General features: G+C 47.7%; 1 protein-coding gene across 2 annotated transcripts in view; it reads left to right on the top strand.

Annotated features, from left to right (window-relative positions):
- Positions 1 to 17,979, top strand: part of WDR24 (WD repeat domain 24) — a 79,254-nt gene extending 61,275 nt beyond the window's left edge. The window contains exons 13-14 of one of the 2 annotated variants that reach the window (XM_068109060.2): positions 651 to 835; positions 15,556 to 17,979. In XM_068109060.2, the coding sequence (XP_067965161.1) occupies positions 651 to 835; positions 15,556 to 15,724 (354 nt within the window). In that variant the 3' untranslated portion in view covers positions 15,725 to 17,979. The remainder of the gene's footprint in view (positions 1 to 650; positions 836 to 15,555) is intronic. The other variant, XM_068109055.2, reaches the window with a different exon arrangement.
- The last annotated feature ends 1,256 nt before the right edge of the window (positions 17,980 to 19,235 follow it).

Below are 19,235 nucleotides of genomic sequence, written 5' to 3' on the forward strand. Positions count from 1 at the left end.
GCCACACAGCGACCTGCATAGTTCTTCTACGTCTATTTGAGTTCTGTGGTTGTATCCCTAAGGAATGAAACGAACGTTTTTCTGGCGTACAATTTTATTTGAAGTCGCACATGCCTCAAAATACACTCACTTATATAGAATTGAACGCTGAATCCGAAAATGTAAGTGAAATTGTCTTGCTTTTTTTAACATTCTCTTCTATATATTCTAAATATATATCTGTGCAGTGTCTGTCTTGTGTTGTCACTGAACTACTCCCTCAAACTTTTGTGAAATCGTACTATTCTAACTTGACCCACGGCGGGAGTATGCGCTCTACTGAGTGGCATTCGAGTTTATAATAAGTGTTTAATCCTGGTATATCTTTTTTTTTTTAATCGATAATTTTCTAAAGTTTGGCCTTTTCAATTGTGGTGCCAACCTGATGGACCAAATGGATAGCTCGACCTGAGGTCATGTCCTAGCACCTTTGTGTTGCCTGGTCTGCGTCTGAGTGCTTATGGAATAAAAGCCGAACGTACTTAACTATTCTCGTCAAACACTTTGCGCAATGATGTTGCTCCGTGACTGTCTTGATGTAACGCATCGTGTTCGATGCCAAGGTTGCTTTCGCAGGATACTGTTAAAATACTCGACCGTTGTTCATGCAGGAGCATTGGTATCTTTCCTACTTGGAGCTGCTGCAGAGGTTTCGTTTGTGGGACGTGGCCACACAGGTCATCCGCCTGAGCACGTGTGCTGCGATATCTGCACTCAACCACGACTCAACCTCACTCAATCTCAATTGCAGCAGCTGTCGGCGTGCACTCGGTGCAAAAGGTTGGCTCTGTGACAGGTGTGTTCGACATAATTAACGGTACTTTCTGTGTAAATGTCGTCGTGTGTGTAAATTTAATGCGCGCCGCACTCGTAGTCAACGTGTGGCCCTGAATGAGTTTCTCTCATCTCTTCCTGTTCAGGCTGGAGTTCCCCAAGGCAGTGTTCTGGGCCCTGTGCTTTTTCTGGTCTTCATCAATGATCTCTCTGACTCTCTTGAAAATCCTCTCTATCTCTTTGCTGATGACTCCACTCTCTGCCTCTCCATTCCTCATCCCTCAGATCGGCAGTCTGCAGCCTCCTCACTCTCTGCAGACCTGGACAAAATCACAGACTGGGCAAACAAGTGGAACATGTCTTTCAATCCTGACAAATCTCACACTCTTACGATGTCTCTCTGAAAAGACCGACTGGACAACCCTCCCATCCACTTTCTGAATAATCCTCTCCAAGAAGTTCTGTCACTCAAGCTTTTGGGTCTCACTATCTGCCATGATCTTTCCTGGGAAAACCACATTTCAAATCTGGCCTCCAAAGCCAGTCGCCGACTGGGCATCCTCCGTCGTGCGAAGTCTTTCCTTTGCACACCTGAGCTCCTCACCACATACAAGGCTTTCATCCGCAGCTCAATGGAATACTGCTCTCCCCTCTGGGCTGGTGCTCCTGCCTCACACCTAGCTCGTCTTCACGCTGTTGAAACCAAAGCATTCAGAATCATTGGAATCTCCCGCGATGAAGCTAACTCCAAGGGCCTTTCACTCACTCACCACAGGCAGGTTGGTGGTCTTTCCGTCTTCTAGCGACTCCTCTCCGGCCTTGCCCCCCCCCAGCTCTCTCTGGGCTCTGTCCCCCAAATATTCCTACAGGTCGCACAAGATCTGCCTGCAACCCTCTTATGGTTAAACTGCCAAAATCAAGACTCTCTGCTCACCTTCACTCCTTCATTCCTCTTTTCTCTCGCCTCTGGAACAAACTCCCTCACTCTCTTCAATCCCACTCCTCCCTCCAGGTCTTTAAAACAGCTGTTCACCACCATCTCTTATCTTCCCCCCCTCCAAAACCTTGATCTTTTCTACCCCCGCTAATTTCACCCCAAATCCACTTTTTTGAAATACCAACTTCTTTCCTGGAAGTCCTTGGTGTCCTTGTGTTTTATACTTCTCCCACCCCCTCCCCCCCTTCCCACGCCTCCTCCCCCCAAGCCCTCTCCCTCCCACACCTCTCCCGATGTCCCTGCTCTCAAATGTTGTGTTTGTGTGCTTCTCCTTCTCTCCCCATCTTGTCTACCGCTCCCTCTTTTTATATATTTTGTTTGTCTGTTTGATTTGTTTGTGAAATAAATGTTAGCTCTTTCACGAGCCTCGATTCTGTATACAAAAAAAATAAATAATAATAATAATAACAATAATAATAATAATAATACTCGTCTTCATGCATATACTGTGCGTTAGCTTGTACTTTGTCTGTGTTAGGAGCATTTGCCGTTTGTTATTTTGTCTTTGCTAAAGCCAAGAGTGGCTCACTGGAGTAAATAAAGCCTCGGTGTATTTCCCTCACTGGTGGTATGGTTCCCATGGCTGCTCCGAACGAAGGATTTGATCGAATGTCAAGCCTGCTCATGAAAACGTTGGCCCAATCTTGCATGCTGCTTGAGCTTCTGACCCTAAAATGTAAGGGATATGGAGTGTGCTGATGATTGTCGTGGTGGTAAAATCAGACTTTCCAGACTACATCAGTTGGTGCATTTCACCCCAACTCTCGCCCCACACACTTCCATTCAAAATTGATTGTCATCTACTTTCCCGTCGTAATTTGTTGATTCTGCATTTCATTTTGCTCTACATTCCGCCTGAATCTCAAAGAAATCATTACCTTGGCCCTTCCGTCACAAGCTCTGGAGTAGTGAGCAAGGTTTTGACAAGACAGAGGTAAACCAGTCTGGGCTAGCTTCAGATGCCTGCTTGGAAGGATGTCTGCCTAAAAGAGGTCGTAGCTGATGGTGAGGCCCACGGTTTTGTGGGACTGAGTTCAATGCATTGCCAGGTTAGTTGCCAGGTCATGGAAATCTCCACGCATGGCTTGCGGACGTCCTCTCTTGTCGTAGTCAACGTGTGGCCCTGAATGGATTTCTCTCATTTCCCCTTCCTGTTCTGGCTGGAGTTCCCTAAGGTAGTGTTCTGGGCCCTGTGCTTTTTCTCGTCTTCATCAATGATCTCTCCGACTCACTGGAAAATCCTCTCTATCTCTTTGCTGATGACTCCACTCTCTGCTGCTCCATTCCTCATCCCTCAGATTGGCAGTCTGCAGCCTCCTCACTCTCCTCAGACCTGGGCAAAATCAGACTGGTCAAACAAGTGGAACATGTCTTTCAATCCTGACAAATCTCACACTCTTACAATGTCTCTCCGAAAGGACCGACTGGAAAACCCTCCCATCTACTTTCTCAACAATCCTCTCCAAGAAGTTCTGTCGCTCAAGCTTTTGGGTCTCACTATCTGCCATGATCTTTCTTGGGAAAACCACATTTCCAAGCTGGCCTCCAAAGCCAGTCGCCGACTGGGCATCCTCCGTCGTGCGAAGTCCTTCCTTGGCACACCTGAGCTCCTCACCACATACAAGGCTTTCATCCACAGCTCAATGGAATACTGTTCCCCCCTCTGGGCCGGTGCTCCTGCCTCACACCTCGCTCGGCTTCACGCTGTTGAAACCAAAGCTTTCAGAATCATTGGAATCTCCTGCGCTGAAGGTTGGTGGTCTTTCTGTCTTCTACCGACTCCTCTCCGGCCTTGCTCCCCCAGCTCTTTCTCTGTGCTCTGTACCCCCAATATTCCTTCAGGTCGCACAAGATCTGCCAGCAACCCTCCTATGGCTAAACTGCCAAAATCTCGGCTCTCTGCTCACCTTCACTCTTTCGTTCCCCTTTTCTCCTGCCTCTGGAACAAACTCCCCCACTCCCTTCAATCCCACTCCTCCCTCCAGGTCTTTAAAACAGCTGTTCACCACCATCTTTTATCTTCCCCCATCCAAACCCTTGATCTTTTCTACCCCCACTAATTCACCCCAGATACACTTTTTTTTCTTTTTTTTTTGGGAAATTCCAACTTCTTTCCTGGAAGTCCTTGCAGTGTTCATATTGTTACAGACACGACTTTGATGTTAAGGTGGGCCGAGCGGAATGGCCGTCGTGTCCGCACAAATTACCCGATTGTACCCGAACGTTGACGGAGCCGCGCTACGCTGGATCAATAAGGAAAAAGAAGACACCCGGCTGGGTTATAATGACAGACACCAATGTTTCGATTCTCAATTATATTCGTACGGAAAAGGTTAGATTACAGAGGCTAGAGGTATATCACAGGAAGACAGGCACTTAGACACACTTATATTAACCCCGGACAGACGACAGGTAAACGGGACAAGGCTGACTCACACGGGGGTTGATGGCAGGAAAGGCAGATAGCGATGGCTCAAGGTGCACTCTTGGCTCAAAGCAGGGTACAGTCCGGTCCAAAGATGCGGGGAGGTCACAGCGCTCGGAGGTAACGTTCTTTCACAGGCGGGTTCTCTTCCTCTCAGCGATCGCAGGCAACGTTCTTTCTCAGGCGGGGCGCATCTGACTCAGCGCTCGCAGGTACCTCTTTCTCCAGCTGGGGGCGCATCTCTTCTTACTTCCGGTCAGTCGCCACGTATATCCGGCGGGGAGTGACACGCCCTCGGCTCGCTAGCGCCGCCCCAGATGGAATCGGTCCGCCCTTCTGATTGGGTGCGGGGGGTTACCAGGCTCCGCCCTTGAGGAGGAGCTGACAGCCAGCCCCTCCGTGGTAACCCCGTGGAGCGCGTGGTCAATGGCGCTAATCGAGCCGGTGTGAGGACGCATCCTCCCCCGCGCCGCCGCGACGCCCCCATCTCCTCTGTTGTTGTAGTTATAGTTGTTGAAGAAGATGGAAGGAGGTATGGGAAAGGTCCTAAACTCACTACTGGTGCCATATAATCACATTCTGGTGCAACGAAGAGTCATAATTAATGGAAACGAGGCCTTAACTGACATAGACTAAGAATAACTAGCAAGATGTCCGAAAGTTGTCTACGTGTGGTGCGGTGGACCTGGGCACGACATTTAATGGGGGAATAAGGGGAAGGTCGGCTCTACTGATTGTTGTTTACATGCAATGGGACTAGGGAATGGGGGATTGGGGAAAGTTGGGGAGTATTGGAGAAAATAGGGGAATATTTACAAGTGGATATGGAGGCCAAATTCCATATTCGCAACATTGCACCCTTCTCTACCCTCGGGGCGTCCCGACCCGATAAATTTTTACCTACTTTAGTGTGGCACGCAATGTAGTTCCCTCTACTATTAACTCTACCCTGAGTGCGACAGTTTTACAGATATTCACAAATGAGTAAATATGTCCCCCTGCGACGTTGCACCCTTCTCCTCACAGAAACACACCCACAGGATAACCGAATCCGGAAAGAATTCTCAAACTAAACATACAGCCGGTAGGGAGCATTATTTACACAAGACTACGCTGATATTTACACTACGATCCAGGACCTGTTTTTGGAGGAACACATGCAGATGTTATGCATAGAGAGAGCGCGCTTGCCAACATCGATACACCAACCCATGAGTGCTCTGTGGCCGACGGCCTTTAATAACGTGCAGAGCACCCTTCCCGAGCATCAAAAGCACCACCCCTGCACCAATCGGTGCAGTCACCATTGCTCGATGAATAAAAATAATTCAACAACCCCTAACCCTGCAGGTGTCTCTTGCTCTTCTTGTGGCCTTCAGTGGTGTTAACTAAAAGTGGTTCACCTGTATGGCATAGGTGCCACGTTGACCCGTAGGTCCATCCCCGGGTGGTGCTTGGCCGCAAACGAACTGCGGTCCATTGTGGGTGGCCACAAACATTGCGGTCCATATGGTGTATCGATCCCGGCAGCAAACAGCGAAAGTGCAGGCCCACAACTGCGCAGCCAGCACCTCTCTCTCCTCTCTCTCTACCCCAAAGCCAGATCCTCGGAGGTGGGAGACAAAAGAAGCAGACAAGTGAGTAAGGTGGTAAGGGCGCAAAAGTGCACGCAATGTAAGGTGATGCACACTGGGGGCACATGGGAACCAGGTGAGACAGGTACGTTCCTATCGTACGCCCCCCCCCCCCACCAGGTAACCTACATGGCCCCTCCCTTACCCCTTACTGTATCCACAAAACACAACACTACTCATAAACATCTACTTTACAAATCAACAAACATCCCTACTGTCTTCCCCGTTCCTCCCATATACCAAATTCGTCTTCTCTCCCTCCTAACCAATCAAATTTGCCATTTTCAACTCAACATCATAATTTGCCATCACCAATTCATCATCAGTCCCTCCTAAGGAGGGAGAGATGGAATCGCCCCAATGTCTCATCCACGTCGTGATGCGTCTCACAAATCCACACAGCAATTCTCATTTCTGCAACACAAACAAAGAAAACACAGGTGTGGAGTCATCATCATCACCACAGGTAAGTGGCTGCGTATGGTGCGACAGGTTCATTAATCCTAACTATTTCCTAAATGACTTTAACAACTTTACACTACCCGGGGTCTTTCTCCGGCCAAACCATTGGCCCTCTTACACTATGGGTTCTAAAAACCAATTCCCACTGGCCAAACTGTGGTGCTCTTCAATTTGGGGTCTCACTCCCCCGATTCATCTCCCGGTGCCCTCGCACAATTTCTGGGCTGCGGCGTGTACCTCTCCCAGTGGGTCTACCCACCTGCACACCTCCACCACTGCAGTTGCCTCCGAGCTTACCTGCTCCTTACCCTAACCTAACTACCAGGGGAAGGCCCTCTGGCACTCTCCCCACTCGGTGCCCTCTCTGGCACTGGGCTACCCGGGTCCATCCTCCGGATCCTCGGGCCCCATCCACAACTCTACCGGCTCCCAGAGCCCACCTGCGGCCTCACCTGGCCGACATCCTCACAGTGGTGGAGTGCCCAACCAACTACACACACTAACAGGCTACACGCCCAGCCATTTCCACAACACTAATGCACCCATCCACAACACCATTCTGCAACCGCACCACAGATGCCAATATCCAACCACAATTTACCTGTACCCTCTACCTAGCACTTACACTACCCGCCCCGGGTACTCGTGAAAGGGGTCCACTCTTCCCCCATCCACACCTTCGCACCATGCACACCACTCCGTACCACTCACTCCAACTCTCTCCACACACCTGTACCTGCACACCTGTGCTCTCACACCTGGTGCCACCTGCACCCTTCTCTCCCCAAGCGCATTCGCGCTGATCCACACACTCACTACTCATACACTGCTCCACACACCTGTCCAGTTGCACACCTGTGCAATCACACCTGTTCAATTCTCACACACACGGCATCATCTCAGCTAACTACGCCCTTCTGAAACTTGCGCTTCCCAGTCGTCCCTTTAACTATTGCGCTCCCTCGTCATTATCAACCACACTAAACTACCTGCGTCCCCACTACAGGTATCAGTCACTAACTAACCTTAACGTTACCTACTGTCATCTTCGCTAGATCCCTACACACAATATCCTAACCCACCCGGGCTAGTTTTCACTGCCATACACCCCATAAGCTATAGCTCCTTTGCCCCCACATGGGAAGGATGGTGGATTTGCCATCCCACCACATCGGGGGTCTCTCACTACCAATTTTGCACATCAAATTTCAACAAATTAAAAATTTGCCAATCACTGCCCATCATCTGCCAATCACTACTGCCAATCCCTTGCCAATCATCAAATTTTGTTTTTCTCTAATTTTGGGTCCAAAACACTAACCTCATCACCCAGTCGACTCACTAATACCTCTCGGTGCGCCAATCCCTGTCCAAAGCCCGGCTTCGTAAAGCCAAGCAATGGATGCTGGTTGTTTTGTGCCAGCGGCTGGATGCGTCCGGCACTCGGTGCAGGGACGGGGGCTTACCCGGGCCGAGATCCCACGCACCATCTCGGCGTGGAGCCATCCAATGTCCCGATCTCGACCTGCCGGAATGCCTCAACAAAAAGTGGTCGCCATGACGACTCTTTCTATCGGGCCGCCAGCTCCGCCTAGTGGAGCCTGGACGCGGCCGTTCAAAGCGAGGCCCGGCACGCACCGAGGGCCCGATTCGGCTAAAAGTCGACCTAACCTCTAACCCGTTTAATGTCGATGCTTCACCTGCATGCTTACACCCCGAAGCCCGTTCCTTGCTCACACATCCCGCCGTGCCCATGCTCCTCGTACCTTTCCTTACACACCCAGGTACACCCATTCCACTCACAGCCTTGGTCACACACCTGACCACCGAACATTTTGGCACACATTCGTTCGTAGCACACCTCACCAAAACACCTCTTCGCGCCCCCTCCTCGGTCACCTCCTCTGTGACAATCACAGGTGTGCCCTCATTCACACACCCAACCACGTGCCTCACCACCAACTCCAGCGTGCATTCCCACTCACGCTCTACCATTCCAGGTGTGCATCCTTCCATCCCAGGTGTACATCCTCTCTCACCTGTCACAACTAACTCACGCTCCATGTCACTCTCACTACTCTCACCTCCATTCTTGACAGCGCACTCACCCTTACTCTTGACAGCGCACTCTTTCCTCGTGCACCTGTCCGTCACACACCTTTCTCGCGCACACTCTCCCGTTACACCCTCTGTAACACTCACCACAGGTGGACACTCTTCCTTACTTCTGACAGCGCACTCTTTCCTCATGCACCTGTCCGTCACACACCTTTCTCGCGCACACTCTCCCGTCACACCCTCTGCAACACTTACCACACCGCGCTTCCATGTGCCCCCTCGCACACGCGCTACGACCGACTCACTCTCGCCAGCACCCTCACTACTCCTTGGCACGCACTTTTTCCTCACACACCCCAGAGTCGGACTTTCTTGCACACCTCCATTTTCGCACACCAGACCTGTCGCACACTTCACAAACGGCCTCTCACGAACACCCGGGTCCATCTCGACCCCCAAGCTTCTTAAATCCCCTGGCGCATCATACGCACGACCATATTGGTCACCACTTACACCGGGTCCTCTTTCTCTTCGCTTCTCCTCCATCACCTGCGAATCCCTCATCCGGTTAATGAGCACATCATCACGATCCGAACACAGACTCTGGACCAATTCTTTTACCTCCTCTTTTATCTCTTTCTTATCCTCTCTCCGTCGCTTTTTAATTTCGCTCACCCCCTCTTCCACTTCTTCTAATTTCTGCTTCACCTCCTTCATCTCCTCGTGCGCCCCTTTAAGTTCTTCCTCTAACTCCACTTTATTTTTTTCTATGTGCTCCCGCACCTCCCGCTCTTTAACCTCCATCACCTCTACCACTTTGTTCATTTTTTTTGTCAAGTCCTCATGTACCGTCTGACACTCTTTTTTAATTACCCCTACGTCCTTTTTCATCTCCTTCTGCGTCGATTTTAACCCCTCTATTACCGCTGTGTTCTTCTTTACCTGTTCCCCCAACTCCTTTTGTCCCACTGTCAGTTGTTCTACTCCCAGCGTCAACTCCTCTATACCACCTTGCAATTTTACAGTCCCCTTTCTCACCTCCTTCTCCATGCGCTCCTTACAGTGCCTCACCTCCTCGCGCACTCCTCCGACCTCCTCACTCACACCTCTTCTGATCTCTTCTCCCATCACTTGCATCTCCTGCCCAGATGCCACCCTCATCTGCTCCATTTCCTCCCTGTGAGCATCCAATTTCGTTTCTACCCCCATTCTGACCCCCTCTATCTGCTGCCCCATTTGGTTAACTTCCCTTTCCGCTTGGTCCCTCATGTCCCTCAATTTGCCTTCCATGGTGTTTTCTAACCCCTCTAACCCTTTTTGCATCCCTTCCATTTGATTCTCTTGAGCGGCCATTCTGTTTTCTACCCCCGTTAACCCATGTTTCACTCCCTCTATCTGATTCTCTTGAGCGGCCATTCTGTTTTCTACCCCCGTTAACCCATGTTTCACTCCCTCTATCTGATTCTCCTGGGCAGCCATTCTATTTTCTACCCCCGTTAACCCCTCCTGTATTTCCCCTAATCTATCGTCTAATTTCCCAAATTTCATGTCTAATCCCTCTATTCTACTCCCTAACCCCCCGATCTGCGCCCCCATGTCCTCCCTCAATTTCTCGCTATTGGACCCCATTTGGCCCTCCAATCGCTCACCCTGAGCATCCATCCGGTTCCCCATTCTGTTTGCCATTTCTTCATTATTCTGGGCCATAAGGGCCTTCATTTGTATAAAAAACAAGTTCCAATCCACCGGGGGCGCTGCCACGGTCGCCGGCGCGGTGACCAGCGAGGCGCCATTTTGCGTGCTTGCTACCCTCGCTGTTTCGCTCTCCTCACGTGTCTCAATTTGGTCCTGGACCGACCCTGCTTCACTCTCCCCTACCGGACCCCAGCCGTCTTGATCCGCCATAGCGCGACTTTCAAAATTCGAGTTCCGTAACACAAATCCAAATTTTGCTGTTATAATTTCGTCGAGCGCAGTAACCGCGGGACCGCGCTCCGGTTCGATTTTGTCGAGCGCAGTACGCGCTCCGAATCGATTTTACTTCCCAACGTTTGGGCCTAAAAAAAATTTAGTCCCGGGTCCGAATCTCACTCCTCGACACCAATTGTTACAGTACTAACACAATTGGTGTCCAAAATTTGGGCTAAATAAATTTAGTCCCAGGTTCGAATCCAACTCCTGACAACCAATTGTTACAGACACGACTTTGATGTTAAGGTGGGCCGAGCGGAATGGCCGTCGTGTCCGCACAAATTACCCGATTGTACCCGAACGTTGACGGAGCCGCGCTACGCTGGATCAATAAGGAAAAAGAAGACACCCGGCTGGGTTATAATGACAGACACCAATGTTTCGATTCTCAATTATATTCGTACGGAAAAGGTTAGATTACAGAGGCTAGAGGTATATCACAGGAAGACAGGCACTTAGACACACTTATATTAACCCCGGACAGACGACAGGTAAACGGGACAAGGCTGACTCACACGGGGGTTGATGGCAGGAAAGGCAGATAGCGATGGCTCAAGGTGCACTCTTGGCTCAAAGCAGGGTACAGTCCGGTCCAAAGATGCGGGGAGGTCACAGCGCTCGGAGGTAACGTTCTTTCACAGGCGGGTTCTCTTCCTCTCAGCGATCGCAGGCAACGTTCTTTCTCAGGCGGGGCGCATCTGACTCAGCGCTCGCAGGTACCTCTTTCTCCAGCTGGGGGCGCATCTCTTCTTACTTCCGGTCAGTCGCCACGTATATCCGGCGGGGAGTGACACGCCCTCGGCTCGCTAGCGCCGCCCCAGATGGAATCGGTCCGCCCTTCTGATTGGGTGCGGGGGGTTACCAGGCTCCGCCCTTGAGGAGGAGCTGACAGCCAGCCCCTCCGTGGTAACCCCGTGGAGCGCGTGGTCAATGGCGCTAATCGAGCCGGTGTGAGGACGCATCCTCCCCCGCGCCGCCGCGACGCCCCCATCTCCTCTGTTGTTGTAGTTATAGTTGTTGAAGAAGATGGAAGGAGGTATGGGAAAGGTCCTAAACTCACTACTGGTGCCATATAATCACATTCTGGTGCAACGAAGAGTCATAATTAATGGAAACGAGGCCTTAACTGACATAGACTAAGAATAACTAGCAAGATGTCCGAAAGTTGTCTACGTGTGGTGCGGTGGACCTGGGCACGACATTTAATGGGGGAATAAGGGGAAGGTCGGCTCTACTGATTGTTGTTTACATGCAATGGGACTAGGGAATGGGGGATTGGGGAAAGTTGGGGAGTATTGGAGAAAATAGGGGAATATTTACAAGCGGATATGGAGGCCAAATTCCATATTCGCAACAATATGTTTTATACCTCTCCCACCTCCCCCCAAGCCCTTCCCCTCCCACATTTCTCCCAATGTCCCTGCTCTCAAATGTTGTGTTTGTGTCCTTCCCCCTCTCTCCCCATCTTGTCTACCGCTCCCCTTATTTTTTGTGTTTTATGTGTCGGTTTGACTTTTTGTGTGATTAATGTTAGCTCTTTCACGAGTCTCGAACTTGTATACAAAAGAAAAGAAAAAAAAGTGATTTCTTTTCAGCTTTTATTGTTTTGTTCTATTGCAAACCAAAGAAATACATATGTGGATACCAAAATATTTTTAAATTTCAACAATTTTCTGGAAAAAATGGTGCATTATTTGAAAAAGGTGCAAGGGTGCCAATATTTTTGGCCACGGTTGTATATGTAAATGGCACTTTGTATTTGTACGACAAGGTTTGCAAAATGCCGAGCACAGAATAATTGACTTTAGCAGCCAGGATGCATAAGAATGTGACAGCGAGATGCATGATGTGTGTGAGGCAAAGCGATGCCGAGCGATATCGACTGAACCAAAAAAACAGCTTCTTTGAGGTAGTTTGCCTAACATTCATAAATAGCTTAGCAGAAGGAATAGATATTTTAGATGGGGAAGAAAACATAATTTATGCACAATAAACGTGTAATTTTTTACACATACATGGAGAAGGCAGAAGGTTCAAGACCAAAAATGAGGTGGAAGAAGACAGGGAGACTACCGACCTGTTAGCAATGATGGAGTGATAAGCACATGGACTCAGCTTCGTCATGAGAGTCCAATGATGTTGAAGGCCTTATTTTCCACGGCGATAAGCCGAGGAAGATGTGAGGTAGGGGTGCCAGCCCAGAGGGGAGTGCAGTACTCCATCATGCTGCGCATGAAAGCCTTGTAGGTGGCTAGGAGCTCAGGTGTGCCAAGGAAGAACTTTGCACGACGATGGAGGCCCAGTCGGCGTCTGGCTTTGCAGGCCAACTTTGAAATGTTGCTTGTCCAAGAGAGGTCATGACTGAGAGTGAGGCCCAAGAGTTTGAGTGACTGAACCTCTTTGAGACGGTTGTTGAGAAAGTAAATTGGAGGGTTTGTGGTACGGTCCTTTTGAAAAGAGAGAGTGAATGTTTGGGATTTCTCAGGATTGAAAGACATATTCCAAGTGTTTGACCAGATTGTGATTTTTGTCAAGGGCCGAGGAGAGGGAAGATGCTGCTGCCTGTCTGTCAGAAGGATGAGGGATGTCATGGCAGAGAGTGGAGTTGTCAGCAAAGAGCTAAAGTGGATTTTGAAGTAAATTAATAGTAAATATCATTTCAAATTTACTTTGCACATTCACAAGCCCCAGATACACAAGTCCATTCACTGGTAGCGATCTGTCAGGGGGTTGTGTCCTGGTAGCGATCCTGTCCATGTCCATTCACTGGTAGCGATCTGTCAGGGGGTTGTGTCGTAATCGCCCGTCCACATGGTTGAGAGTTTGTACTACGGGCATCTTCCCATTTGGTGAGCTGAGAAAGTTATCCAAGTCTTTCGTTGTGCAGAGGCACAGCCCTTTCTCTCAGGTACTTTTCCTGGTATTTTCAGCTTATTTCAGAAGCTTTGTGAGCCTTTTGAAGGAACAACCTTTACTTCGGACACACCATATATTGCATGATGCCCTGAAATGCGATGTTTCCTGGGGTTTCTGCGCATGCGCACCGAGCATTCTGGGTCCGGAATACTTCATTTTGAAAGTCACGTATTGGTCAACGCATACACTCGAGGTAGTCGGTGCAGCCATTGGACATTGAATGTTCCCGGTGGTACGCACATAAAAGTGGTTTGTCTGGCAGTCATTGAATTAGGATACCTAAAGTTATTTTCTTAACGATGCAAAATCAAGCTACCAGAATCATTGCTCACAAGAGGTGATTACAAAGTAAGCCTTCAAACTTCTACCCATCCCATCTACCTACAGCACACGGATATTTTTTTTCCTTGAAATGCTCATTGGGAAATTATCCCAAAACTGTCTAGTAATCAGCTGTATTGAGGTTAAACTTGCCTGGAAAATGCTCGATGTAGTTCGGGAAATGGCCTGGAATTTTAGATAAGCCAATGTGTATGAAACCCCGCAAATGGCATTAAAAAAATCGCAACTTTTCAAATTGTATTAGGGATAATTCTGTGAAAAGTGCAACCACCTTCATCGTGGAGTCACACGTGCTTATTGGGAGCACGTTTCTTCCTTCCATCGAGAGAGACAGAGACAGAGAGTTTATGCCTGGACATTGTAATATAGAAGCAGCATAGATAAGGAGATGACACTTTCTTCAACATTGGTTGTGCTTCACTGTTGTTGTTGTTGTTGTTTTGTATCCAGCCTATGGCTGCTGATTGCATCATTTCTCGGAAGCACGGCTGTGCCGCTGATGCAGTGCCCCTGTTACCAGTCATGATACTCATTTTGCCGACCTCTGAAGGATGGCAGGCCTTGTTTTTAGCTGTGACGAGCAGCTCTGTGAGAGGACCGCGTTGTTGTTCTTGTTGTTGGGGTGCCTTTTTGAATAGCGCACGCGCATGCACTCGGACGTGCGTTGGTATGAGGTAAGAACATCGTGGACTAAAATCGCGATTTGTTTGAAGAAACCAGAATAAATTTAGCTGAAAGACAAAAAGACGCTAGTGCATGCGTATAATTTAATGACTGGTCGAATTTGGTAGCGCATATTGCAACGGATATCCTCATGATCATACACGTCGCAGCTGGTGACCACACTGTGGTCATTTTTCTCTTGTTTTTGCTACAACATCGAGAGTCATGAAGGAGGGGGGTGACAAAGGACATAGGTTAAAAAGGCAACGAACTGACGGTGGGGTCACAGTGGGACACAACAAGCAAGGGGATGAATCACCGAACAGGAAAAGAGGAGAGGGAGGAAAAGCAGTAAGCTGCAAGTAAAATGGTTGGGCTGGTAGCGATGGGTGGCACACTGTAGTTTGTGGTGTTCTGCCAGTTTGAAGCCCTGGAAGGAAGAGTGAGATTGCAAAGTTTCAACAAGGCAGTTCCATAAGTGGGAGAAAATGGAAACAAAAGGGTGGAGGAGGTGTGCAATGAGCCTGGATTTTCAGAGTTGAATTAAGGGGAGGGGGGATAAGTAGAAGAACACGTGCATCCTGGAGGAGCTGTGCAGTTGAAAGCTTGAAAGATCAGAGGGAGCTCGACCGGAGGCGAGGCGATAAAAAAAACAGAGAGGTCATCGACCTGTCTGTGATGTAAGCGCAACAGGCCTCGTATTCCAGGCTCAACGCAGAAAATTCCAACAATGTTGAATGCTTTGCATTCTAAAGATTCGAGAGAGACAGATGGCAGGGGTGCCAGCCCGTAGGATAGAGCAGTACTGCATTGAGCTACTGGTAAAGGCCTTGTAGACTGAGTCGCTCTGCATTTTCAAGGAATGACTTCAAATGCCGGAGGATGCCCAGATTGCAACTGGCTTTGAATGCCAGCTTTGCTTCGTGGTCGGCCAAAAGAGGTCATTGCTGATGGTGAGGCCTAGAAGTACACAACACTTAAGCTCTTGTGGACTAGTGGTCCTTATTTAAGTTTTAGAATGATGGTGCTTCTTCGTATCTATTCATTGTGTCTGTTTCATGCTATGGTTGGGAGCAAGAGGCATTTCGCCACGAAGTCGGAATGCTTTCTACGTGTTCATCTTGCTGATTTGTGATGAAATTGCTGTGGTTGATGATTTTTACGCGCAGTGAGACTCGTGGCTGTTTCGTTGCATTTTAAATGCCGTAATTTGTGCAGTTGTCACCGAGAAAGAATCCATTGACCTTGTTTTGCTCTACACTATGTACTTCCAGGTGCAGACGATGTGCCAGTGTCTGTGCTGTTTGCCACCATGCTGTCAAGGGCCTTTTTGTGTGGTGCCAGGGGTGCAGCCATGGAGGACACCTCAAGCACATGCATGACTGGCTCAGCGCCAGTCCGCATTGTCCGACGGGCTGTGGACACCTTTGTGAATACACGTGAGCATCGGCCTCCAGTCCGCCGAGATGAAGAGGAACCTTTGCTTGCAGGTCGAGTCTGGAGGGTTGTACGTGGATATATGGAGGGCATTGAATTGCAGGCGTTGTGGAAGTGCACGGAAAAGAAAATTTCACTATGAGTATTATCAGCGAAAAAAAGACAACATAACATTTACCACGTACGACTACGGTAAACGCAGGTTTAAGGTGCCTCTTCATTCGTGTCACGGTCAGCGGCCAAGATCCGGGAGCAAATGCCAAAGCTATAACAATAGAATTTGACTTTATTTTTTGAAACCATTAACAAATGGCAAAGTTTATGCAATGACATCACATGTCGCGATGATCTCTCACTGTACTTCACTGCATCCTTGTTTAACGTCTGTGCCATTGGATGTCGTTCCACGTCTCCCAACAGCTATCCTGGCTACCTGCTGATGAAATGTTTCCTAAAAGTCCATCCTAAAACGCCGCACATCCTGTCGGTCACCTTCTTCCGTGGAATCGAGTAGATATGGTACGAGATGTGAAACGTTTGACTACCTCCACACTCCTTCATTTCTCCACGTTCCCCTTTCTTTTTTGATTCCTTCACTCTCCTTTATTCGCAATTTTTTTCCTCTTTATATATTTATTTATTTATTATTCAATTTCTCCTCATCACCCACAATCCCACCTCCAGTCCCTTTTTATTTTTTTGCTTTCTCAATCCCACCCGTCTCTTTGCTTGATGTTCAAACGGCCTTTCCCCTCCCTTTCCCTTTCTGCTCTAATCGTTTCCATTTCTTTCCGAAGCTCTTGGTATGGGTTGGCACTAATGGAATGTGCCAGCGGAATGGCACCAGTCACCGCCCTGGAATGGCCTTATCTGCCTTGTTTCCACGGTTAGGTGATACCGCATAATCTTATCCAGGAACGTGTTGCTTTGGACGTTCCTATTTGGGTTTTTAGTATGTACACTCTGGCATCTCAGATCAATGCTTTGATTATACCTTATTTTTTTCTCTCTTGAAATCATTTTTAGGTTTTGAATGTCGTTTGCGTTTCAGACTCTAATCGTGGTAGGGCTGCAGATGGAGCATGAAAATGAGGGTGAAGTGGCAACGAGCTTCCTACCAGCTAATTTTGATATTTTTTATAAAGTATAATGGGCCCTGACTACTTCACACACCAAAAATACCCAGAATCCCCTTGGGGGAACATGTTCAAGTGACGTCATCAAGATGGCCTCCATTTTTATTAAATTTTTGTATCTTATTTTTACATTGAGGGTCCCTGTGTCCTGATCTGTAATAAAATGATACTAGCATCTGATTTAAATATTATATTTAATAATATTAATATTTAATAATATTTAAAAAATAATATTATTAATTATATTTAATAATATTTAAATAATAAATTAATTTAAATGCATGCATTGCAAATGCATGCATGCATACAATGCATTTAAATGTATTTAAATTAATTTAATAATGTAATTTAAATATTTAAATAATATTTAAATATTATTTGAATTAAACGAGGCTGATGCATTAAGATCAATTTCTTGGGTATTAGGGCATTCAGTTGTTGGTTGTAATTTTTCTATGTCTCTGCGAATAATACTAACTGCACGGTGAAGTATTTGGGAATCATTTTTGTCATCGGAACCATTGTTGTAAGCACATTCTCACGAACTTCTGCTGGCTTCATATTCGCTGCTGTAAGTTTTATTCCTTTCTTTTTATTCTCTGGTTCTCCACAAATGAAACGGTGTTCATCCCAGGAAAAGGCTGATGTTTTTTTCTCTTGACAGTAAAACTACTATATAAACGGTTAGGTACCACGTCACTGAGGTCAGCACCTGTACACCACGTCACTGAGGTCAGCACCTGTACACCACGTCACTGAGGTCAGCACCTGTACACCACGTCACTGAGGTCAGCACCTGTACACAATGCCAAACCTTACAATTTTGGCAGCCATTTTGATGACGTCATTTAAGCATGTTCCCCCAGAGGTATTCTGGGTATTTTTGGTTTGTGAACTTGTCAAGGCCCCTACTTTATAGAAAATACCAAAAGTAGCTGGTAGGAAGCTAGTTGCCAGTTCCGCCATTTTTAAGGCACTTTTTGACAATAATCTGCAGCTCTACGGGTTTCGTACGTCTGTCACTAAATGATGATGCATACGAGTATTGCTATTTAAAATCTGTTGTCCTGGAATGTACAGTACAAACTTTTTTTTCCTGTAATAAATCGTTGTGGACAACCAAAATTGCTGTCGAGCGTTTGTATTGTCGACCCCAGGACAACTACTCATTTTGTCTGCGTACATCCGTTTGGAAGTTTCAGATTCTATATTTCATCCACGAAGCCTATCCATTGGGGTTTGGTCAATAACACCACTTTTCCTCAATTAGGTGCGTTCCTTTGACCGGCGTGAACTAATTCCAGAGTGCCGGAATTACCTCTCTACCTCTTCACGAAACACACCGTGTGATATTTTACGTCCAAATGATGCCTCGCCCTGCATGCGAAACACCAGGTTGACAGTTTATAGCCGGGTCGAGATTCAAACCCTGGCTTGACCGCTTGGAGGTGAGTGTGCGTACCTTTTGGCTATCCTGCCAGCCCAAATTGCTGCTGTAATGCACTGGACCTGCTTCTTCTTCAAGCAACTGCATATTTAAACGCTGCTTGCATCGTTATTGGGGTGCAGCTCTGCCGTAGAAGTGTTGCCCCTGTAGATGAGGGAAGGAATTTTGAAATTCAGCTTCGGCACTGATGCACAATTGGCCAACTCTTGTTCAAAGGATCTTGAACGTCCACCAGCTAATGTGATATCCCGCTAGCAGGCGGGACATCCGGATTAACATCGCCTTGAAGGACAGCATACTCGGTGATGGAAACCTCTGATTATGAAGCACCAGAATGAATCTTTAGTCTGGATTGGAATCAAACTCATATTCCACAATTCAAAGGCAAGTCAGTTGCAGCACCTCTGAAATGTCCTATCAGTACAAAGTATCAGCATTTGTGCTCCTATAGGCTTTATGTTTATAGTTTATACGGTTGCGGCACTTTCTGATTGGTTGGTTGGTATCAAATTGCGGTGCAGATTGACAAGCCCGGTTCATTTTCACACGATTAAGAGGTGGCTCTCCTGCAGTATTTACCTTTTTATTCACCATTTAAAGTAAATTGTTGTTACCCCCGCGCACACGAAACAAAAAGCGGGGCGAAGCATTGGGTTCACTTTGTGTCCCGACAAACATGAGTTCATGATCGAGGAACAACTTCCTTCAATTGAATGTTGTATTTGGAACATGAATCGGAAAATGAACCTGTAGTTTTGCAGAACTTTGGCTCAGAATTCTACCTGATCATGCAGATGCAGAGATGAGTGATGCATACTTTTACTCTCTCTCTCTCTCTGTCTCTGTCTCTCTCTCTCTCTCTTTCTCTCTCTCTCTGTCTCTCTGTCTCTCGCTCTCTCCTCTCTCTCTCTCCTCTCTCTCTCTCCTCTCTCTC

Source organism: Myxine glutinosa, chromosome 1 (genome assembly GCF_964187855.1).
Source record: "Myxine glutinosa chromosome 1, kmMyxGlut1.1, whole genome shotgun sequence".
In the NCBI taxonomy this organism is placed as follows: domain Eukaryota; kingdom Metazoa; phylum Chordata; class Myxini; order Myxiniformes; family Myxinidae; genus Myxine; species Myxine glutinosa.